Below are 25,000 nucleotides of genomic sequence, written 5' to 3'. Positions count from 1 at the left end.
TGAAAAGTCATGGAAAAGTTTTGAAATTTTATCCATGAAAATGTGGGAACCCTGCACATTATACTGTGTTATACTGACAGGTGTTTCCAGTATTTTGTCCACCTAATTTATATTAATGAATGTAGCCAAAATAACAAACACCTCTCCATATAACACAGCACAGTTCAGTTTAGCGAGGTGTACCTATTAAAGTGGTCGCTGAGTGTGCGTTAAAGTGTATCAGGGGCTTTTATGTAGAACCTTCAGTTCAGTGACGTACTTGAAAACTAGAATGTGCTCCTCTCCTCCCAAATGTTTTTACCACGTGTATGCACACATGATGTCAGTAGTGTTGTACTGATAAGATTAAAAAACAATTACAGGTAACGCTTTAAACAGCTGACAAAAAAAGGCCTTTACTGATTGGAGTGCACCGGTCTGAAACTAATGATTGCTTTCTAATTGATCAAAGAGATGATGTTTATAGGAGGCCATAAATCACAACGTAGCTGTCAAAGAATTAAAAGGATGAACAAACACTGTCATGAGTAACTGCGTTTTCAAAGCGGTATCTGAGAACAGTAATTTGTCTACTTGGCAAAGCAGCGAGCGATACATGCTTGTACATGAATAGCAGACAAGCAGGCCTGATGAAGCTTGGCGCAGATGATGCTGTCCACACCCTTGTCACATCATATCAAAATCCTGAAGTATATCCTCATATCTCAGCTCTCAGTCCCCCAAAATCACTTGTGTAGTGGCCGTTTCAACATACCAAAGGTAAAGAAAAACTAAACAGTAGGTGAAGTCCTTCCAAAATGACATCTTATACGGTCCACTACCGACTCGATGTCCTATTTCTATATATTCTCACATATAACCCCTTATTATAATTAGTTGTAGTATGTGTAAATGAACTGTGGTAAACCTCCCTCCATCTAATCAACGCCCAGATCTCCCAGCTCAAATCCTCCGGATGACAAGTTTTGCTGGCTCTCGGGCTGTTGCTTCAACTACCACATTTTTGTCTGCCCGCCACCACAGACACAGAGTATAGCAGCAGCTCGAGAGACAACCGTGTCTCTCTTTTTATCACTCTCAAACTCAGATACATCTGTATAACCAGGCAGTGCTGATATGAATATAAACCAAGATTCTGCCACTGCATTGCCTTTTTCTTACCTAAAATGTCTTCAAGAAACATATTTTAGTGCACTGTTTGGCTGTAATATGAGGTTTTATGGACAGGAAGTGGGCGCCACACTGTTTCTTGGATTGCAAAAAGTGGAGGCTGAAAAACCTGAGATGTAAACTGTAAAAGTAAGCAGTGTTGATAGAATACAAATCAAGTTGTTACTGAGAGTTCTGTAATGAGAGTCAGTACCTCCAAGTCTGAGGCCATTGTCCTCTGCTGGAAACTGGTGGATTGCTCCCTTTCGGGTTTGGAAAGGGTTACTGCCTCAAGCAAGTATCTCTTGGTCTTGTTCACGAGTGAGGGTAGAATGGAGCATGAGATGGATCGGTGGTTTGGTGCGGATTCTGTAGTGATGCGGGTGCTGCACCGGACCATCGTGGTGAAGAGGGAGCTGAGCCATAAGGCGAAGCTTTCAATTTACTGATCCATCTACGTCCCAACCCCTAATTTATGGTCATGAGCTCTGGGTAATTACCGAAAGAATGAGATCACGGATACAAGTGGCCGAAATGAGTTTCCTCCGTTTGGTGGCTGGGCCCAGCCTTAGAGATAGGGTGAGGAACTTGTAAGTGAGTAGAGCCGCTGCTCCTTCGCGTCGAAAGGGGTCAGTTGAGGTGGTTCGGGCATCCGGTCAAGATCCTCCTGAGTGCCTCCAGTTCGAGGTGTTCTGGGCACGTCCCTCTGGTAGGAGGCCCCGGGGCAGACCCAGGACACGCTGGAGGTATTATGTATCCCATCTGACCAGGGAACACATTGGGGTCCCCCAGGAGGAGCTGGAAAGCGTTGCTAGGGAGAGGGACATCTGGGATACTTTGCTCGGTCTGCTGCCCCCGTGACCCAGCCCTGGATAAGCGGAGGAAAATAGATGGATGGGTTCTGTTACTGTGTTGCCTTTTTTTAGCCTAAAATATTTTCAGAAACGTAATTTAGCTTACTGTTAAACTATAATTCAAGATTAACAGCCGTCTGCCATATTTGTTTCCTGTGTCACAACAGAGAAGCTCATACTACGTCACCCACCACTGGGAGCATTTATTGGTTCGATGCAGTGCACTGTATTCTGGTAGTTGTAGATGTTCTACCTCTTGAGCAAAAGCAAATGTCGCAGCCCTTTTTCTCTGTTGTCTCTGGTCTTGTAGCACCAATTTCAAAACTATTTGCATCTTTCCACTGCAGCTCAGTTTAATGAAAAGACCATCTCTGCAGCAGTGAAATACTTATTTTATCTCTAGTGTTGGATTATAAATATGTCAAGGACTTTCACCCTGACATTAGTGTAAAATGTGTTTGTTTGTTTTTTCATGCACTTAGGAGTTTTTTTGGCATTGTTTCCAACATCACTTCTCCTTTTCTAATATTTATTCATTTTACAAATACTGCCGTAGTCACATGGATTTTGCTGATAACAGGGAGCCTTGCTCGTACTTAACAACATCAAGATTGTGTGAATTAGGTGTGTTTAAAGCTTAATTGTCAAAAGGGGCAACTTAAAAGAGAAATATATTTTGAATTGAATTGCAGTAGGCAGAAACCTGGCACGAGGCAACAGCAGGACTTGAGTGGTTGTGAATAAAACGCTTGTTAACATGCATTATGTAATTAAGCAGCAGCGCTCTGATGTGTGTGTAGCTGTTATAATTAAAAAGGAGTGTTCTTTCCCAACTAGCCTTTCCTGGGGAGAAATAGATGCCTCTGATTTAAACTCTTCTTTCCACATGTTTTTTTTTTTTTTTTCTCCGTAACACAACAGGGTTGTTAAGGAAGGAGGTTTTTCTAAAGACTGGAAAGAGAAGTCATTTTACAGTACATTTACAATGGCCCAGTACGTTTTACAGTCTGCCAGACAGTAGAGGAGAAAGTTCAGCTGTGAAACAAGGTAGCAGCATTTCAGTGGAGCGGGGGATGGACTGTAGCCGGTTTGTGTACACACACGTGGTCCTGAAGGACCCACAGGGCTGAGCGGCTCCTGCTCTGTTCCAGACTGATTAAGGTTATGCGTGTGTGTGTGCGTTGCAGAACTCCTCCATCCATGCTGAAGTGTAAACAGATCCCCCTCGTAACAATTTACAGACAGATAGTCATTATGTAGAGTAGTTTTTTTTTCTCCACTCAGAGCCAGGAGCGCGCCTGGAAGACGCTGCTAATCTCATACACCAAAATACAATACAAGATGACGTGCACACACACACACACTCTCTGGGTTTAATTATTTCCTCCTGAGTGCCAGCCTGAAATTCCTTGCACTAAAAAATACCGGAAAAGGTCTACATTCTCAAAAGATGTATGATGAAAAACGTTGACCTCCGAGGATTTTGGCTCATATTCTCACTCCATACTTCTCTGTGACGTTATTTCACTGAAGCGTCGTCCACAGTTTGAGTTACTGTTTCCTTTTTCATGCAGTGCACCTAGATTTTACAGGCCTAAGTATGCCTGTTAAAGTGTTCTCAACAGTGGAAGTTAAGCACACATGGGACACTGTGAGGTCAATATGAAAATTGGAGCTCTGGGGATATTATTCAGCCTGTACTATACCTCCCGCTTTTATGTCTGAAGTAATGTTTTTGTCTCCTGCTTTTACCGTTTCTATGGAGTTGTGCAACTCAAACCGCAGGATGTAGTTCAACAGCAGCTATTATTGGAGTCAGACATGGAACTAGTACTATTCAGGGGCACTTATTACATTATAAAGGCAATTTTTTAATCTGTTTGTCAGCCTCAAATACATTAATCAACCAAGGCATGTTGAAGTTGTGCTTCTCAAATTGTAGAGTAGTTTTTGGTGGAACAGGCAAATTCAGGTCAGCTGTAGGATCCAGTTGATTCCCATGCACCATAATTGCGCAGTTATTTCTTCAGTTAGGCTTTTATTTTCACTGTAGCATATTGGATGCACATGTGATTTGTCAGCATCTCTAGTTTATTGTCCGTGCACATCTACTCCTGATAAAACTGCGCGGAGGCACAGTATGTCTGCAGTGTAATGCAGCGGACGTTCTGAAAAGCTGACGTCTGTATAAATGCGAGTCTCATTCAGACCCCCCTCTGCCTCTGCCATATGGAAAACTGATTTAGAGTGAGGGTCAAGAGCAGATCTGCATGTTCTTACCAAACACAAGCTCACTGTTGTCAGTATTTCCTTCCTTGGGAACGAACAAATCCCTGAGCCTGTAGGTATGTGTAACCAGGAATTTAACCTCAAAGTGCCCGGTGTTCAACACTGAGGAGACATTTTCTCACTAAGTCTCTAATATCCCAATATACAGTCGCAATTGTTATGACAGTAATTTTTAGTTTTTGACTGTCTTTTAGTCAGCTTTTTTAAATCATCTATGTTGTTGGCTGATAGCTTTGGTGCCTTTTTACATATATATTTGCAAAAGATAAAAGTTGTTTTTTGGGGGAGGGCTGCCATCATTCAGGAATCTTGTCTTTTCAAAAGACATACCACGAGAGGCAACCCAGTCCTGTGGACTGTTTTTGTTGATTTTTAGCCAAGGTAATGATGTGGCTCCAGGCCTGGCATGTTCTGTCATATGGATATATCCAACGACTGCTGGACACTTCTGGAAGGATTGCCATGAAATTTAATGCAAACATTTACATTCCCCTCAGGATGATTTGTAATAACTTAAGTGATCCCTTCACTTGTCATATACACAGTGATTGTGATTGTGTTAGTCAACCCCTGCCACACCGGATATACAGTACAGGCCAAAAGTTTGGACACACCTTCTCATTCAATGCGTTTTCTTTATTTTCATGACTATTTACATTGTAGATTCTCACTGAAGGCATCAAAACTATGAATGAACACATGTGGAGTTATGTACTTAACAAAAAAAGGTGAAATAACTGAAAACATGTTTTATATTCTAGTTTCTTCAAAATAGCCACCCTTTGCTCTGATTACTGCTTTGCACACTCTTGGCATTCTCTCCATGAGCTTCAAGAGGTAGTCACCTGAAATGGTTTTCCAACAGTCTTGAAGGAGTTCCCAGAGGTGTTTAGCACTTGTTGGCCCCTTTGCCTTCACTCTGCGGTCCAGCTCACCCCAAACCATCTCGATTGGGTTCAGGTCCGGTGACTGTGGAGGCCAGGTCATCTGCCGCAGCACTCCATCACTCTCCTTCTTGGTCAAATAGCCCTTACACAGCCTGGAGGTGTGTTTGGGGTCATTGTCCTGTTGAAAAATAAATGATCGTCCAACTAAACGCAAACCGGATGGGATGGCATGTCGCTGCAGGATGCTGTGGTAGCCATGCTGGTTCAGTGTGCCTTCAATTTTGAATAAATCCCCAACAGTGTCACCAGCAAAACACCCCCACACCATCACACCTCCTCCTCCATGCTTCACAGTGGGAACCAGGCATGTGGAATCCATCCGTTCACCTTTTCTGCGTCTCACAAAGACACGGCGGTTGGAACCAAAGATCTCAAATTTGGACTCATCAGACCAAAGCACAGATTTCCACTGGTCTAATGTCCATTCCTTGTGTTACTTGGCCCAAACAAATCTCTTCTGCTTGTTGCCTCTCCTTAGCAGTGGTTTCCTAGCAGCTATTTCACCATGAAGGCCTGATTCGCGCAGTCTCCTCTTAACAGTTGTTCTAGAGATGGGTCTGCTGCTAGAACTCTGTGTGGCATTCATCTGCTCTCTGATCTGAGCTGCTGTTAACTTGCCATTTCTGAGGCTGGTGACTCGGATGAACTTATCCTCAGAAGCAGAGGTGACTCTTGGTCTTCCTTTCCTGGGTCGGTCCTCATGTGTGCCAGTTTCGTTGTAGCGCTTGATGGTTTTTGCGACTCCACTTGGGGACACATTTAAAGTTTTTGCGATTTTCCGGACTGACTGACCTTCATTTCTTAAAGTAATGATGGCCACTGGTTTTTCTTTAGTTAGCTGATTGGTTCTTGCCATAATATGAATTTTAACAGTTGTCCAATAGGGCTGTCGGCTGTGTATTAACCTGACTTCTGCACAACACAACTGATGGTCCCAACCCCATTGATAAAGCAAGAAATTCCACTAATTAACCCTGATAAGGCACACCTGTGAAGTGGAAACCATTTCAGGTGACTACCTCTTGAAGCTCATGGAGAGAATGCCAAGAGTGTGCAAAGCAGTAATCAGAGCAAAGGGTGGCTATTTTGAAGAAACTAGAATATAAAACATGTTTTCAGTTATTTCACCTTTTTTTCTTAAGTACATAACTCCACATGTGTTCATTCATAGTTTTGATGCCTTCAGTGAGAATCTACAATGTAAATAGTCATGAAAATAAAGAAAACGCATTGAATGAGAAGGTGTGTCCAAACTTTTGGCCTGTACTGTAAATTCTTTCCGTCTGGTAGGACGCTGCGGCCCAACAGGACCAAAACCTCCACATGCAACAAGAACAGCTCTTCTAAACCAGTGGTTCCCAACTGGTGGGTCGCGGAGTCCATTGTGAAGGGACCACAAGTGACTCGCGAACGTGACAAATTTGTAAAAAACTCACTTTATGTTGCAGTACGGTGAATTTCTGGCAGAGAGCTTTATTTTGATGTGTAGTATCCTGCTGTAGAATGAGAAAAAGAACGGACAGCTACCTGACAGAGACAGCTAACTAGCTCAACAACATGACCAAATGCAAGTATGACGCTGAATATATTTAACTGTGTGGACCTTGAACTAATGACATAGGACAAATCTGGACCCCATGGCTGGACCAGTTGGGAACCACTGTTCTAAACAGCAGCTGACCTCATTGACAAGGCTGTGGACCCCCACTGACATAGACTCTTGTAAAGTATACTAGTCAGGCTTCACCTCTAGGACACCTTTATCAAATTATTAATACTATTTTATCAGTAAAAGTTGAATCCCGCAGTCAATGTATGACTGTTGCTGGTTTTTGTGGCAATATCTTTCGCGGCAACACTTTACTTGAAGGTATCCACATAACGGTGACATGACACTCTCATAACTATGACATGACACTGTCATGAACCTGTCATAAACATTATGTACATGTCATAAACGTTTACAACTGCTGTCATTAAGTGACATTGTTTGGGTTGTCTTTATTATGACAAGTTGACATTAATCAAAGTGATATTACCAGAAGTTGTCTTTGTCATGACAAGTTGACATTACATTTTTTTGGGATGTCCTCATAATGACAACTTGACATTAACATAAAGACATCTTCTGGTAATGTCATCCTGGTTAATGTCAAGTTGTCATTATAAGGACATCCCAAACAAATTTAATGTCAACTTGTCATGACAAAGACAACTTCTGGTAATGTCACTTTGATTAATGTCAAGTTGTCATAATCAAGACAACCCAAACAGTGTCAACTTGTAATTACAAAAACCAAATGACACTTAATGACAGCAGTCATAAACGTTTATGACATGTAAATAATGTTCATGACCGGTTCATGGCCATGTCATCATGTCATAGTTATGACAGTGTCATGTACTCTTATGTAGATACCTTCAAGTAAAGCGTTACCTCTTTCTCTGAGATTCGGCTGTTTTGATATGAGTGCTCGCCTCCCCACGTGCAAATGTTCCACCAAAACAAGTTCCCCCATGATATTATTTTGCAAGAGCACTGTTACTACAACCTTTGATTAGCACCACCCAAGACAACTGTAGAAGAACTTGAAGAAATACAAACAAGCCAGAGCTTTTTTCCCCCGATAGTAGAATGACAATGTGAGCCTTCAGACCTTTCTCCAGCGCTGACACAGTGCTGTGGTGATAGGTCTGACTACTCTAGACTAGCATTACATTAACACAGATCTGTAGGACTTCATCTCACTGTGTGTTCCTTTTATACTTCATACTGTGAACTTGTGCTCATTCCTTGGACAATTTGCTTCTTCAGCTTTTTCATTTCTTTTACTATGTTTATGTTATGCATCAACACACCAGAACAAATTCCTTGTACATGAAAACCTTTTTCGCAAGAAATCGTGTTTTGAAATATCTCAACATCTGCAACACAGATTGGCAAAGTTTGTACCGACAGTACAGACGGAATGTGTTTCCCTAATGACTTTGATGATCTCATGACTTTTCCACCACCACCAGCACGCTGGCATTTGTATTTCAATGAGTGAAATGTCACGACAACTCTCTGTGAGAAATGGTGATCCCCTAAATTTTCATTTGTGCCATCATCAGGTCAGAATTGAAATTTGTTCAATAATTTTGGTTCATCTATCATCATTTTATGTCCTGGGACAACCCTCTGTATGAGCCACACAGTAGTTGGCATCCTTTGTCAAGTATTTCATTAGTCAACTACTATGTGACAAGCATGCTGTTTGATTTGTTTGTTTTTATCAGTCACCTTCCTCTCTGTAATCATCAACACAAGCATTACTGTATATCTCATTCAGAGATGGGTTCAGGGCCATTGGATTTATACCTGCCATTTTCTTGCTGGCATGTGCACTTTGAACCTTTCATATCACATGGAAGAGAGTGGTGATGATGTTGAATTGCTCTCTGGAGCACCAAAAAGCTTGTGTCAATCACAACCTTATCTGCAGTGACGCTTCCTTTCAACGATAAATCTGTCAGTGATTTACTCAAATGCCTGCCAGATGCTTTTAATATTTGAACCATGTCATCCTCTGAGGCCTCCCATTTTGCGCTTGTCATGTTTATTTAGTCGGGATGGGAATCATGACTAATTTCATGTCACTGGTATTTAAAAGATGGATGTGAAACAGGTTAAATGGATGTTTAGAAAAGTAAAAATAAGCCCAAACACATTGCTCACAGCCTTTTCTCACACACTTATCCACCAGCTCACACTGGTAGTTTGTGAAAAAAGGCGTCTGTCTTATTGCCTTTACAACCTTTCTCTCATTCAGTTAACTGTTTGAATTGCTCGCTCTCAACAAGGCAGAATGGCACGTCATTTCTCTGACAAGTTAAGTCATTTTCTGTCATCACTCAGGGTATCTGCATCAAGTTGTAGGAAGAGAAGTAACTACCATGGCCTGGCATTCTTTGGCCAGGCCCCCTTTCCCTAAGTTTGATGTTTACAAATCAAGTTTTACACATCAAGAAACTATGGTTGAGTGGTAGTTTGCCATGTGGTGTTGTGAAACAAAAGTACTTAATGGTTTTCACCTGTTTACTATAATCATTTGCACACCGTTTTTGTTCATTTCGTTTCTCCATTATATTGCTAATTTTATATTTTAGTAGCAAAACAAAAGCTCAATTTGAGCTAAATGTTTTTGATTAGACTGATGTTTTGGTCTTGAAGGTAATTGTATCCTTCTTATCCTGTTTTAACTACTTAAAATTGGGATTTATTTTCTTAAAGTAGTATTTCACTGCTGGAAAGATAGTCTTTTCATAAAACTTGGCTGTCTATGCAATAGAAAGACAGAAATACTTTTGAAGTTGTTGCTACATGACCAGAGCAGACAGAGAAAAAAGGACTGTGGCTTTTGGTTTTGCTCAGGAGGTAGAAAACCTACAGCTACCCGAATGCACTGCACCAGACCAATTAACACTCCCACTGGTCGGTGACACAATGCAAGCTGTCATTGTGTCAAACGATCTTATATTACAGTTAATGGTAAGTTAAAACATGTTTCTAAAAACATTTTAGGTGAGAAATAGGCAAGACATTAACAGAATCTTGGTTTATATTTGATCAGCACTGCTTAGTTTAACAGTTTGATCCCAACTTTTTCAGCCTCTGTTTTGTGCAGGAAACAACTTGGTACCCACCTCAAGTTAACAAACTCATTATAACAGCTAAACAAGGCACTAAATTATGTTTGTGAAGGCATTTTATGCATGAAATAGGCAGTGCAGTAACATAGAGACAGAGTTTGAGCGCCCGAGAGAGAGAGGTGGATCTTTCTCTTGATTTGCTTCTACACTCTTTGTGTCCGCAGTGGCAGCAAGAGTGGCAGGCAATATGAAAATGTCTAAGTACAGCCTGTACTTGGACAAACAGATCTTGGATACAGGAGTCTGACAGTCTGTGGCACCTTACAGTGCAGGTTAGTCAGTGGCGTAGGTGTGCAGCTGGAGTGCACCGGAATTACGCTCTTCCACCTTTTTCTCCAAGTGAGGAAACGCTGGTTCGCTAGATAGCACCAAGGTCTCAAAAATCCTAAACAGAGCCAGAGATAATTTGGTAGAAAAGGAGTAAAAGAGATGAAAAGTTTGACTAAGGTCCTGATAAGGTCTTGATCACACAGAAAGTGTTTTCTAACCCTTTTTGTAATGGTTTTAATGAGAATGAAGTTTTTTTGTGTTGCGACACATTTCACGTTCTGCGTTCTAGGCACCTGGTGTTTTTGCTGGAGCTCTTGAGTTGAAAAACCAAGTGGAAAAGTTCCCCACGTCATCTCTTTTTCGTCATCTTTTTTGATTTGAGAAGCGGCCCTTCTGTGGTGATCACAACAAGTTTACAGTTGGTAAACAATGGAGGAGAAACTGGTGGTAGCAGTTGGTGGATACCCAGAGCTATACGGCCTGACGATAGACAGCAGGTTGTCAAACTGCCCCTAAATCATTCTAAAATATACCTGGAAACATCCATCATGGAGGAGAAGCTCCTGGACCAACTGGTGGTACTCCCTGTGATCCACCCTCTTTTTTAGGGTCTCATGTACCCACACAGATCTCTGTTTATCTGTGCCCAACAAACTATTTTCTGACAGCCTCTCACCATCAACCAGCAAAGTGCTTTCTGTGTGGCCTTAGTGTACTACGTCAATTGTCAATCAGTTCCCTCAGTCATAAAGAACAGCTATAAATGGCCACTTTTATTGTCCCTCATATACAGATGCGTCTAAATAAAAGCTCACAATAAACGAATACACACAAACAGATGCATTTTATAATAAGTATGTACAAGGTCAGGGATCTCTGAGGAGAGTGTGCTGTCCATTTTGTGAAATTTATTACAGGAAAATTGCTCATGAGTGAAAACAATGACAGTAAAGGTGCAATGACATTTCTCTCACTCTCACAGCTGTCTGTGTTATATCTTCCTGTGACCTGCCAAAAAACGTCCCAAGTTACGAGTCGCAGCCAAAACAAAGTGAAAAATTTCTAACCTTAAGCTGCAGATTGTGGAGAAATCCCTGGCTTTACGTCAGCTATCTGGTCTTAATCAATCTCTGTTAAAATATCTGTGAAGCTGTCTGACAAAGGCAGTGCATGCCCTCAATTCAAGGTGGAAAATAGTGTGTATGTTTTAGTTTACTGGCACTATTTGTTGGGAGTAGGCAATACAACTGATTCCAGCACAGACAGATGATCTGTTACAGACTTGTAATGCTTCTATCTTGTCTAGAAAAAATTTAATAAATCAGTTAAAGTTGATCCAGAACTGCTTGGGTGCTGACTCGGACCAGAAGAAGAGCAAACATTGCACCTGTTTTAAAGGCCTCACTCTTGTTGCTTGTTTTTGTAAAGATTTCCTAAAATATCTTTAGAGAACAGCACTTTTAAACAAGCCTTTTAATTGGTTTAAAGTGCAAAATGAGAATGTTTTGTTTTATACCCCAAAACATAAAGCTAAAATTATAATTTCCACATCCACATTTGTTATCACAGTCTGTCATGTGTAAACTGACTAAAATAAATGTAATCTGCCCATGTTCATGAGGATCTTTGCTTTATTCTTTGTGGTATGTCCATGTGCAGATGAGAAACCACAGTTTGCACCTGTAGACACATCCGCATATGCAGACACTGAATGTTGTGAAAACAGAACAGCTTGCACATCCTCTTTTGGAGGCCGCATATGTTTTGGAGAATATCCAGCTATGTAGGACGACCTGCCCAAGGACCTACTGTAAGGGAGGATGGAAATAGTGGTGTCTTTAAATGTACACGCAACACTTTGAACTTTTTTAGCCTGTATTTTAGTCGGTTTAACAATGTTTTTAAATATTTTTAATCCATTATTCTTATTCACTTTTAACTTACATCCTTAAGTTTTTACATATTAAACGTACAGTATGTAATATTCTGCAGCTAGGGGTCTCTCAATCAAAACAACAACAAAAGACGGAGCAATGGCGTCATTGCAATCAGTTTGTCTTGGTTAAGATTCCCTCAGCGTTCATTGTTCAGGAGTATTTTACCTGCAGAGGTCCCTTCCTCTCCACAACAAATAGATTAAAATCGTTTAAACATTGAATAAAGCAGTTTCACATTTAAAATCAGTGTTGCTCTGACACTGTTCAGCTTGTTGCAGAGGTGGTGCTAGCCCAGCTCTTGCTAATGTTTGTTCACGTTTTTTCCCTGATAACTTAACACTCAGACATTCAGGAGGTTTTTACCGGGAGCCGAATTATCCACAGAGGTGTCCTCCACTTCAAGACAAACGGACCTGGTGATTAAAACCAATAAAAGTACAGAACAAAGCACTTTCACGTTAAAAATTGGTGTTTCTCTAACGCTGTTTGGCTTGATGCAAAGGTTCTGCTAGCCCAGCTCCTGCTAATATGTGCTTACCTTTACTCTGATCCAGATGTTTAGAAGGTCTTACTGAGAGCCGAACTGTCTGCAGAGGTCATCTTCTGTCCAAAAACAAACGGATCCAGTGATTTAAACTAGTAAAAATATTGAATAAAGCAGTTTCAGATTAAAAATCAGCGTTTCTTCGATGCTGTTTGGCACAGCAGGGGCTGGTGTGGAGATGCCGCTAACTGTTGCTCAGCTTGTTTCTCGTTAATCTGAAGATCCAGACGTCTGATGACTAAAACCCTTCATCACTTAAGTTAAAAACAACCAAGATCTAATGTTATCTAAAACTGGATCAAAAGTCAATCTATCTGACAGACAACGCAAAGGGCCACTGACGCCACTGACCGGCAACGGTAAGCAAATGACAGATTTCTTTGGGTTTGAACATTTTTGGAAAGGTTGGGAAAATGTTAGTACACAACTCAACATAACATAACATTGGTTTAGTTGATCTGCACATACCTGCACAGATACAGGTGCCCAGTTCTCTTTGTAATTTGCTGTGTGCTTGTTTTGAGTACCTACAGTAATGCAGTAATCAGTAAGTATTCCATTTACAGTATATTGGACAGTTATAGTAAACCTCCTGACTGATTGGCTCTCCTAAACAGTCTCAGCTGACTTTGGACTTTTCTATATTAAGTCTGCTGACCAATTCTATAACTCAGCCAAGTAGCAGCTGATTTGTCAATTCCTTGTCTGGCTGGTGTTCCCCCTTTGCCATCTGGTCTGAATTTAGCCTTCTATGTCATCACTTGTCAGTTGACAGAAAAGGCTCCTGGAAACATAGCAGCAGAGATCCATCCATGGAAAAACTTTTTTTTCTGAACCTGACAGTAACTTCACACGCCATTTACAGCTTCAGCCGAACCGTCTCTGCGAACACATGCTTACATACACGTGAGCATTTGGTGTGTTATCAGCTTGCGAGGAATTTGAGGCATCTAAACCGTTTGAGTGTTTTAATTTGTCGAAAGTGGCTTTTATCATTGTGTTGTGTGCTTTAATGAACCGTTGATGGATTTAACAGCTCAGATTTGTCAAAAATAATGGTGGTCAGCCAAAGCTCCCACATATCAGATGTCACTTTCAGAGGAAATTAGGCCTCCTATCAACGATTTTCACCATTCTTCACCCACACGCAGTTTATTTTTCACAGTGTATTCCTGTAATTCCTTCACGGATCAACTATATTTGGGTTAAACCCTTTCTCTTTGTCATCTCTTTTGAAATTTCAACACCTTTTACATCAGACTGCATGGAAAGCTCTGTGATTATAATGATTGGATTTTTCATTTCCCTGGCAAGCCAGACCTCCTGCTTGGCGCTTTGAATAATACTGAGAGCATTGAGCACAAGTTGGCAAAAGGGACATTATTTGACAAACTACTGCAAGGCTCAGTAGATTTTTGGGCAAGCTAATCTTGCTGATGGAGAAAGAGTTGTGTTTGGATTAGTGTGTGTGGAGGGCCTGCAGCTCTCCAGTGAGGAAACACTGCTCACTCTGTCTCCTCCAAACTGGGAGCGCAGAGGCTGGCTGCTCTGTCATCCAGGTATGTTTCATAGATAAAGGTGTGTTTGTCGAATTAGTGGAGGGTGGAGTGAGGTTCTTGCAGCTCTGTTGATTATTTTTCAAACGTCTGGACTCATGGGTGTGGTAAGAATAGGATTATTTTGTAACTTCACAGTTAAAACATTTTATGAAGGCCTGTTATTACTACACCAACATTTCCTTCTTTATATTTAAAGCACGTTCACCTTCTTTAGTCACGTAAATATATTGTCCAGCCTTCCAGAAGAAACTGAACGTCTAGAAATAAATATCTGTGGCCAGTGCAGGTTTTGGCTGTTAAAGGGACTGTTCACCCTGAAGGATGCTGAGGTTGGAACTGCCAGGCAAGAGGCCTAGAGGAAGACAAAAGAGGAGATTTATGTAGTGGAAGATGAAGTCAGTTGGTGTGAGAGATAGGGCTGTGACGGTATGTATTTTTCTCACAGTGGTGACAGAGTGACGTATCACCGCGGTATGGCAGTGATACGTTAGAAACCCTGAAGCTGGCATTTCAGCATGTGCACTTAAAATAAACATGTTTAAACATTAATTCAAAAAACGAGAGTCCGTTTTGGTTATTTTAGAAGAAGTTTGATACATGAACTATAGTGTGTTTACGTCCTGCGCGGAGGGATACAGCGGTGAGCAACCACTGCAGCTGGCTCTGGGACAGGTACACTAGGTCACTCGGTAAAAGCAAATAAAGACACGACACGGACGATATTACTCACTCGACTGAAAGCTGTCCATCTGGGTCTGTGTCCGCTACAAGAAACTCCTCAAAATTGCGTTCAAAGTCATCCATTGCAGCTACTATAGTCCAGTGATATCGCTAGGCTAAATAAACAGCTGAGTTTTGTTTACAGGCTGCGTCTGTGCCTGCTCACCGGTGTATCCCTCCGCGGATCACAGCGCCAGATGTACTGGCCCCAATGCTAACCGCTGAGACACAGCCACTGGAAGCACAGACACAAAAACGATAGCCATCATGTTGTCTCAATATGAAAATGATAGCGAAAGGGCATAACTCCCAAATCGTTGGAGTATTCTTTTAACATTTGGCTTGGGAACCAGATCCGCCGCCATGATTAACCAGCTTTTTATTTTTTATTTATTTATTTATTTTTTTGTGCGGTGATGACCTCTTCACCGCGGGAGATATCACGTGACCGCGGTTTTGCAGTGATGCGGTTATTGTCACAGCCCTAGTGAGAGAAGAGGATCCAGAGGATAGGGTTAGATGGAGGCAGATGATTTGCTGTGGTGACCCGTAAAGCGAACAGCCGAAAGAAGAAGAAGATATTTTTCCTCTTATTGTAGTGCTGCTTATCAGTCTAGATTTAATTGTTGAGTGTTGGCGATATCAGCTGTAGAGATGTCAGCCTTCTTTCCAATATAATGGAAATAAATGGCACTCAGGTTGTGGTGCTCGAAGCACCAAAAATTCCTCAAACTCAACAGCATTTTCTCTTTTCAGAAATCATGAACTGGTTACTCTAGATAATCCACAGACCTTGTTGGGAGCAGTTTCAAGAAGGAACTATTTTTTTGTGCCTAACTACACCTGCCAACCATATCGCCGTGCAGAAATGCCAAGAAACGTCCCTAACACAGCAAAATAATTGGAAAAATAAGAAATTACAGGCAGAGTCTCTGCAGAAAAATACACTGCTACACACAGGGGCTAAAATTAACACCCACCAAGTGCAAAATGCAGGTAGATTTTCTGTTTGGATTAGGGTTGCAACGGTATGACATCTTCAAGGTACGATAGCTGTCTCAGATAATGACATGATTTCACGGTATTACACTATCATTATTAGCATTTTCTTTATGCAAGTATGTGTATGTTTTCCCCTTTAAAAATCTGTAAAATAAAGGTGAGCTCCTCTGTCCAGTTGCCTTTTTCCCAATGTCATAAACAAGCAAATGTACACGATATGATAACTGTCAAATTTTATATCACAGTACACCTTAAAACGTGTATGGCTGCAGCCCCAGTTTGGTGAGTAAATCTCAGAGGGCTATGCGCCACACAGGTGGGTAAATGTTTGTACCAAAACAGCCATGTAGTAATTAAACCATGCTGAGAATCTCTAATGCGCTCTAGTGTTATTTAGAGGCAAACTGCTTTGCTGCTCCTAGACTGCTCATGTGCTGTCTGTGTCACACACATACACCTAATCAATACAGCGGAACTCACTATCTCGAGCCCTTCTAGTTTTGCAGCACTGTTCACCAGACGGGACATCAGCAGGTCCGCTATGCTATCATCGTCACAGGTCTGCTGCTAGCTAGCGTTGCGCCCATACTTACGACAGAGGCAAAGAAGTTTTAACTAAGACAGCAAACTCTTTACTGGCTCCCATGGTGTCAGCAGCAGTGCATGAGCTTCACATCTTCAGTTCTTACCTTTCACAATAAAAGCTTGTGCAACACATAGACCAATGTCACACTGTAGACTAATTAACAGACAGATTAAACAGAGGAGCAGTTCTGGGTCTCTCTGAGTGTTGATGGAGAACACTGCTATGTGTTACGTAACACAACTTGACCCTATATCGATATAAACAGTGTTGTCTAAATGTATATCTTGCTTGAAAATATATTGACATATCATACATAGTTGTCATACGGCTCAGCCCTTTTTTGTATGTAAAATCTTAATTTGTAAAGTAAATAGTAACTGCAGCTGTCGAATAAATGAAGTGTAGTAAAAAGTGTATTTCTAACTAAGGTTTAGAGGAAGTATAACATGATATCTTATAGACACACTCAGGTGAGGAACACATACCTTAAATCTCTACACAAGTACAGTACTTGAGTACATATAGTTGGTTTCTCTTTTTTTGACACTGAAACATCTCAAAAATCAGGTATCAAGAACAGGATATTTTGGGCTCAAATCAGAGCTATTTTTTATTTCAGTACAATCTCTAAAATATGCTTTTAGTATTAACAACAGCTTGAATCTAATTTATAAAGCCGATACTTTATAAAAAAAAAAATAAAAAAAGCAAGTGTTGTTCTGGCCATCTGGCTCTGAGCCCTCCGCTGTGCATTCCACAGACGGCCCATTGAAGTGAGCTGATCTGAGCTCTGTGATAAAACTTAACCAAGTCAAAACAAAAGCTCTCTGGATAACTGCAGTGATTCAAACAGAGCTTTGAAGGCGCTCCCAGCTGCAGAGGAGAGCGACGCAGCCCTCCGAGCTTAAACAGAGCACAGTGAGGGGAGAGCCAAACTGCCATGAGCTGCCTGACAGCCACAGGAGCCGCGGCTTCAGGTTTCCTCATCTGGAAAAGCCACTGTAGCAGACCACGACCGAGGGGGAAACAGGAGAGGGGATTATGCACATATACTATCTTGTCAGACTGTCAGAGTCTTCCCTTCAAGCACACAACCGGCACAGCCTGTCCTCTGGAAACCGCAGTGGGTTTACACAAATGAGCAAATTAACTTAAACCTGCAATAACAAGCAGTGGAAACAACCTGTAAACACAACACTGACACACAGTTTGTGAACTTCGCAAACAGCAGCTAATTTACACATCCAGCAGTTAAGGAGCAACATTATCACTCATTAAGAGTCTTGTGTCTGGCCAATTGTTGAATATTAATGTCTCATAATTTAATAATAATAATAATCATCCAGTAATAATCGCTGTCTTTAAATATGTTTTTGGTTTATTTCCTGTGGGAAATATGTGATGCTAGAGCTGCTGAATGCTCCACTGTGTTCACCAGCTAGTCACTAACTTTGCCTGTGTGCTGTTTGGTGCTGAGCAGATATTCTACAGTGTTTTCTTTTAGAGCTTGTTCAGTAAAAAAAACAGCTGCCTGCTGTGGCTGAAAACAATGTGAGAGGACAGAAGTATACGGAAATATTATCAGTAAAATGTCAAAAGGAAAAATTCCTATCAGAGTAGCCCCTTTTAGAGTGTTTATTCAAATACATTACTGCATCACTACTACAAATGCATTAACATGTAATAGGACTGTACCCGATTCAATTACTCGTTCCTTTTTTGGAGAGTTTGAGAGACTTTCAGATATCGCATAATCAAAAAAATGTCGGAAACATAGGAAATGTGCAACAACATTGCTGCAGCAACAGCAACTGACCGTAAATATCAACCAAAATCCAGAGACTAGTTAAGTTAAGTTGCAGTTAGCTGTAAATTGAGCACTTCGAAGCAGAAGGTAGATGATAACCTTGTCCCTGAGCCTGATCCGACAAAGCCTCTCTTTCTCCGGGAGCTCCCTCTGTCTCACTCAGACTCACCTTGGCTCTGAGTCTGCAGCTGCCTGTACTGGACAGCAGCTAGAAAGCAAGGAGTGCTCACTAACATATACGCAGCATTTTAAGACAAGCAAAATGCAGACTAAACAACATAAAATCGCATGTAAGATGATACAGCATGAATAAAGGAAACATAGCACAAAGCAGAACACAACAGACAAATACAGGCACAATCAGATCCTCTTAACAACCAGCAAGACCAAAGTCTTACAAGCCAAATACCGATGATGCAATACATTGTATGCAGTAAATGGATGATATTAGGGCCGCCACTGACGAAGAATTTCCCTACCGACCAATAGTCGTCACTTAGGGCTATTAGTCGACTAGTCACCCACATGGTTAAGATATTAATTTAATTATAAAATGATATATTGTGGGCGGGGCAACACAATGGTTTGAGTTGAAGGTGTGAGAAAGAATAGTATCAGTAACATTGTTAACACTGTGCTACATTACAGAGAAATACAAAACCGTACTAATGAACCTTCATTAATATAGGCCTATATTTTATCTACAAGTGCACGTCACACACTGAGCGAGCCGCCTGTTAATGACGCTGTGGGCTAATGGGCATGTAGCTACTTCCATGTTTCAGATGATACGTCATGTTTGTAGTCGACCAATGAAGATGAGTTTACATATCACCTTGGGTTCGTCCTTCACCTTCTCAAAATGATCCCACACTTTGGATTTCCTGCCCGACATGTTATTAACTAGCCTGTGGAATAACCGCAGGTACCAGCCCTGGAAATGAACCTGACTCCTGTCTGACTGCTGAGCGTGGACACTTCCTGTGTCTGTCCTTTCACATTAAATTCCCACATGGTCCAGTCATATAGGTTTGGATTTAATTTGACAAGGCACAGCTCCTAATAGAGTTTCACGTTTTGTTTTGTTTTTTCTGCAACTAAGCGACCAATAAAATCTTGCCAAATAATGACCTCTCTGGTCGACTAATGTTTGATTGACAGTTGAGGGGCAGCCCTAGATTATATGTAGCTGTTGCGTGCTCGCAGATGAGAAGAGTATTCTTCAGAGACATAGTGGAGTAGAAGCACAGGCGATCTCTAAAGCATTTGAAATTGGTGAATTTCTTAAATAAATGAATTTTGTTTTATTGGCTCTAAATCTGACCTGATTTGTATGTACAGCAGGTCGGGTGACGAGGCTCTTATTTGTTTATTAATTTGCTGCCAGCGTGAGCTGACAAGAGACTAGATGTGATCCATCACATCTAAGATTTGTAATTAGTCCCCCAGTTAAAAAAACAAGCACATATGAGGAGCTGATTACATGATTAGAAGGCAGATACTCATGCAAATTCTTTTGTTCGACCCAACCGGCTCAGTGTGAGCTCACCCGACAGCAGTGAGCGTGTTCACAATAAGATCTGAGCTGAACTGCAGCCAGCACTGCACAGCTGATGTATATGCGCTCTGCGACCAGCGCTGTAGCCTTTCTGTCACGGGCGACACCCTAAACCGTGGAGCTGAAACACCGCTGTGCCTATACGAGACATCCAGGTCCAGTTTCACAGGAGCAATTGTAACATTCAGGCTTGACCTTTGCCCCAGTTTCTGACTCTCTGCCTGTCTTTCCCTTCGCCCTCTTGACAAGTTTTAACAAGCAGGGGGTTCCTGACCCTTTTGAACTGTGCAGCCAGAGGCTGATCATTTGTGACAACAGCTTGGAGGGAGGTCTGCGAGTCATGATGGTCACTGTGTTGCTGACTGATGATGCATTTGAGTGTGCTTTGTGCCTCCCTCCCTTAAAAAAAAACAAGGCAGTGAAATTCCTCAACGGTCTGTTGCAACTGTAAATCTTTACGTCCTTCAGAGCGAACAGTCACATTGTCTTTTAATGTTTCAGACACTTGAGGATGATAAATTATGCATGAAGTTCAGCATGCTCGCCTTGCTGTGTGTCCGTCCCCTGCTGGCGTTTGCCTCGTATCGTATTTGTGATTCAGCCATTTGGAAAGTTATTTTGAAGTTTGGTGGTCACCAAAAAGAGACACAAACATCAGACAGGTACACAATCTCCTCAGCGAAACCCTCCTCCTCCTCCTGCAAATGTACTTAGCAGCTGTTTCTGTGGAAGTCACTGGAGAGAGGCTGCATGGAAAAAGGAGTTGAGCCAGCTGGGTGGAGAGCAGTGGGAGGATTTTTTCCACTTCTGTCTGTCTAACAGAGACGGGCTGATTTCTCTCAGAGAGCTATTCATCTTAAGGTGAGCAGACTATCGCATACAGTGGCAAGCTGCAACATTTTCAAATGAAAGACACGGGAGACCAGAGATGAAGTTGGGAATTAATTGTTTCCTTTTTGTCACAAAGCAAAATAAAATCAGGCATACTGCTGCTAGCATCTTCAAAATTCAGTTTCATTTTAAGCCTGAAAAATTGCAGTTACTCATTGAAATAGAAAATATGTGCTCATACTATTTGACTTGAGCCTCTTTGCCCGTAGCACACCACAGAGCACTTACCGGACATTATTCAACTTCCTTTCCGCCATCTCGGGAAAAAAATGTGTCCTAAAAGTAGAGATGTGTGTCAATGGAAAGTATAAGGTAATGCTCTAAAGCTCATCCCTGCTGCACACCTGGATGGTTCTGGTCCAGTTTTTTCCAGTTGAATCGAACAGTGGGATGATGTCGACGCAGGTGTCTTAAGTGAAAACATAATGGTTCCCCACTTTACTCAGAAATGTGTCTTTTTATTATCTTTATGTTCTCTAAAACATCGGTTGGCTGGCATAGCATCAGGGAGAAGAAAACACTTAAAGAAGAAGCCTAATATGTATGTATGATGATAAAAAAAAGTTAAGAGAATCATGAAAAGTTCCTAAAAAATACTGGGTAAAGTCATCTCTGCTCACGCTCATATTACATAAGTTGTTAATTGTACAGTGCATTCTGTACTGTTGTTAATATGCACTGAATATAATATGAAACATCCACAAAATATGTCACTTAGTTAAGGGTTGTTAGCCTGCTAAATGATAGCAAAGACATCCCTTAAGGAAAAGGTTGTCTGACCTTGACTACACTGACTTGCATCAGTGTTTCCACATTCCTGTACTGAAGGGAGCGATGCACGCAATCCTTCACTGTCTAATACCGGAAACACATATCGACGATGGAACAGACTCAACACCGACAAAGAAACATGAAACCGTCAGCGCGAAGCAGACTTCTCAGTACAGAGGGCAGAGTTTGAATTAGCACAGTGAAAGTTATGACAGCATTTCCTAAGCACTAATGCTATCTCAGCCACTGCCACATAGCCTAGAAGCTAACAAGCTAACAAACAACATTTTGAAACAAAAGATGCTAACTATACTTCTCGTTTTGGTATGTCTGCTAGTCCCCGATGTTGGTGCACAACAGATTCCCCAACTGAGTTTGGGTCTAACTGAGGCTTAAACATGTACGGCTGAATCTCTTCAACAGAGAATTGCGGGATAAAGTTTTCTTGTAGGCTGATGCAGAAGAAGTTTGTGGCACGGTGATGTAGTGGTTAGCACTGTCGCCTAGCAGCAAGAGGGTTCCTGGTTTGAACCCAGGGTGGAGGAGCCCTTCTGTGCGAAGTTTGCATGTTCTCCCCGTGTCAGCGTGGGTTCTCTCCAGGTACTCCAGCTTCCTCCCACAGTCCAAAGACATGCAGGTTAATTGGTGATGGTGGTGTCAGCTGGGATGGGCTCCAGCCCCCACACAACCCTCAGGAGGATAAATGGTTACGGAAAATTAATGAATGAATGAATGATGCAGAAGTTAGCGCTGCCCTGGCTCCCTCGCCAAAAGGTTTTGTTTTGTTATTTTATATTACAGCTCGGGTTATTCCAGAAAGTTCTGTGGCTAGCACATCTCTTTGATACTTCCATGGGGTTTTTTTTAGACTTTATTTTAATTATTCCATTCAAAGGAAAAGGTGCAGAGTAACAGTTGACGTGTCCCACCCTGAACCCTCCCTCCCCTCCCTTCCAAGGTCGAAATATATACATGTACATTAAAATAAAGTTTAAGTCTTCTGTTTCCACAGTCTAGCAAAGACTCGTAAATTGATCGTACATACCATTATACAGAACAAAACAACCAACACACAAAAAAACAAGAACAAAAAAAACGTGTGAGATGTTTACAGGGTGGTCAGATTGTAAATTCCCTTCTTTAATGACTCACACGTTTTGTTCAGCAAGATAATCCTTACAAATTAACACCACTTTTAGGATTTTGAAGCTTAAATGCAGTCACCAGAGGTAAAAAGCTAATGGTAGGCTATAAAAAAACTAGACTACGGTTGCATGACTTAACGTGGCCACCACATCGAGGCTGTAAAGCCATGTTCAGCTTACTGACGTTCTGTAGTCTCATTTAACAACAGCTTCAGAATTCACGAGTGGGGTATTTACTGACATTTTGTCAACCACAGACCTTATTGTGGGCATCTAACCAAAAACCCATTGACTTTGAGACGAGGAGAGTCTAACTCATAAATGGGTTTTAGGACTCATTCTTTGGGCACTATGTTTATTTTCACACCAAAGCTAGCCATCCTGACATGCACTGCTTTTTCACCAGACAACCTAATGTGAGCAACGCTGGAGAAAGCGCAAAGCAAAATTTACTGCAAATTTCTCAATGGAGTAGAAAGAGTAGATCTGCCTCCAGCCCCTTTACAGAGTTTTCTCTCTCTTATTGTGTGGAAAACTGAATATTGGTATTTGTAAAACTTCAAAACATCAGTCTGAAGAGGGACTTATCTTTGAATTCAGACTTGTGTGAATTTTGCTAGTGGGTATCATTCATGCCTGTGCAAAAACCTGCCAGTATCCTCTGTTAGATGAAACAGTTGTAAAGATTTATTTATGTGGTGGAGTGAATGTGCATTAATAAAAAAAGGACATGCACTCATTCAGCAAGAGGTTAACACAAGTTTTATGACAGACAATGTGGAGAAGAAAAAAAGGAATGTAACATCTGATAAAGTTGCTATGACACTGAGCAGCTCTGTTCTGGTTGTGCAGCGTTTGTTTGTTAAACAGAGCAGCGACAGGACAGGACAAAGACAGACTGTTGGGTGGAAAAGCCTCATGTTGATGCATTGCAGACACACGGCTTATTTCTTGTCAGACAAACAAAACCCGAACAGAAACCACTGTATGCATGTAAATCTCCGCTTAGATGACATTCCTTCCGTGTCCTCTTTTTTCGTTTCAGAGCGTTATTACTGGGACTCCAAACTGCACATTCCCACGGCTGACTACCAGGAAGTCCTCCATGACGATAAGGCGGCGCTGGCCTGGCTCTTGGCCCTGCGTCGGGTTGGCATCGTCTACCTGAAGGGGGCTCCGGCAGAGCAAGGCCAAGTGGCGAGACTTGCTGAGAGGATTGGCTATCTCAGGCTGACATTCTATGGGTAAGACTCTCTGACGTTCATCCGTTTTTCTCTTGTCCTCAGCCAAGCCACTGTTTAATAATCTGACTCCCCACTAAATCTTGAACTGCTGAATTTTCCACTGATCATATTTTAGCTGGAGCAGAGCCCAGAGAGTGTTATTAGTAAAAATTAAGTACAAAAGAGCTTTTATTTACATCCTTTTTCCAGGGAATCAGGGAAAAAAAATCGGCTAGATATTCTGATGAAAGAAGTTCTCAGATTCTCACTTTACAACATTAATGTTTAGGAAAATGTGTCCACTAGTCAATTATCTGTAGCTTTGGTTCATTTTGTTTCCATGGAGAAGCTTACAGAGAGTGTGTTGGCCCTTTCATCACACCAGAGTTCATCATTTTGACTTACTGCACTGCTGATTACTTGAGGACAGAGACGGAGAAAACAACCTAAGAGCATTCCAGCTTTTTTAAGCCAGAGGAATTACCTGGTGCACTCAGTCAGAACAGAGGTTTGGAGCGTAAAGCTTTTCCACTGCCAGCGGATGAGCTCATACTGCTGGAAGTAAAGACACTGCAGACTAAAGCTGAAGTCCTGCCATCAGAGAAACTAGACCGTTTTACGAGTCGGGCATCCAAACGAGGCATGCAAACAGAACATGGAAGATAACTTTACCTCATTAGTGCTCGACTCCTTCTGCATCTAAATGAAGTATCCACTTCAGAGACTACAGACTAAGCATTCCTGCGCTGCTGCCCAGTTTCCCCCTCAGGGATCCCTGCAAAGTTCATGTCATCTCATCCTTTTCTCCACACAGCCTAATTGTCGCTGCTTATCTTCCAAATCCATAGTTAAATAATTAACATGGAGTTTATTAATGAATGTTATCTCTGTCTCCAGGCACACATGGCAGGTCCAGGATAAATACATGGCAAACAATGTGGCCTACACTTCAGGAAGGCTCAGTCTCCATACAGACTACCCTGCATTGCACTTTGCACCTGGAGTGAGTAAAATCTGACTTATACAGTCTATTTAGAGGATCAAGCTGCACTCAAC

The 25,000-nt window shown here is 41.6% G+C and overlaps 1 protein-coding gene across 1 annotated transcript in view; it reads left to right on the top strand.

The window, feature by feature from the left end:
* Positions 1 to 25,000, top strand: part of bbox1 (butyrobetaine (gamma), 2-oxoglutarate dioxygenase (gamma-butyrobetaine hydroxylase) 1) — a 41,240-nt gene that overhangs the window by 7,546 nt on the left and 8,694 nt on the right. Inside the window, exons 4-5 of the mRNA XM_049598741.1 lie at positions 23,767 to 23,965; positions 24,842 to 24,947. Of these exons, the coding sequence (XP_049454698.1) occupies positions 23,767 to 23,965; positions 24,842 to 24,947 (305 nt within the window). The remainder of the gene's footprint in view (positions 1 to 23,766; positions 23,966 to 24,841; positions 24,948 to 25,000) is intronic.

Source organism: Epinephelus fuscoguttatus, linkage group LG2 (genome assembly GCF_011397635.1).
Source record: "Epinephelus fuscoguttatus linkage group LG2, E.fuscoguttatus.final_Chr_v1".
Taxonomy (NCBI): Eukaryota; Metazoa; Chordata; class Actinopteri; order Perciformes; family Serranidae; genus Epinephelus; species Epinephelus fuscoguttatus.
Note: the sequence above shows the minus strand (reverse complement) of the source record. Positions and strands in the feature narration are given on the sequence as shown.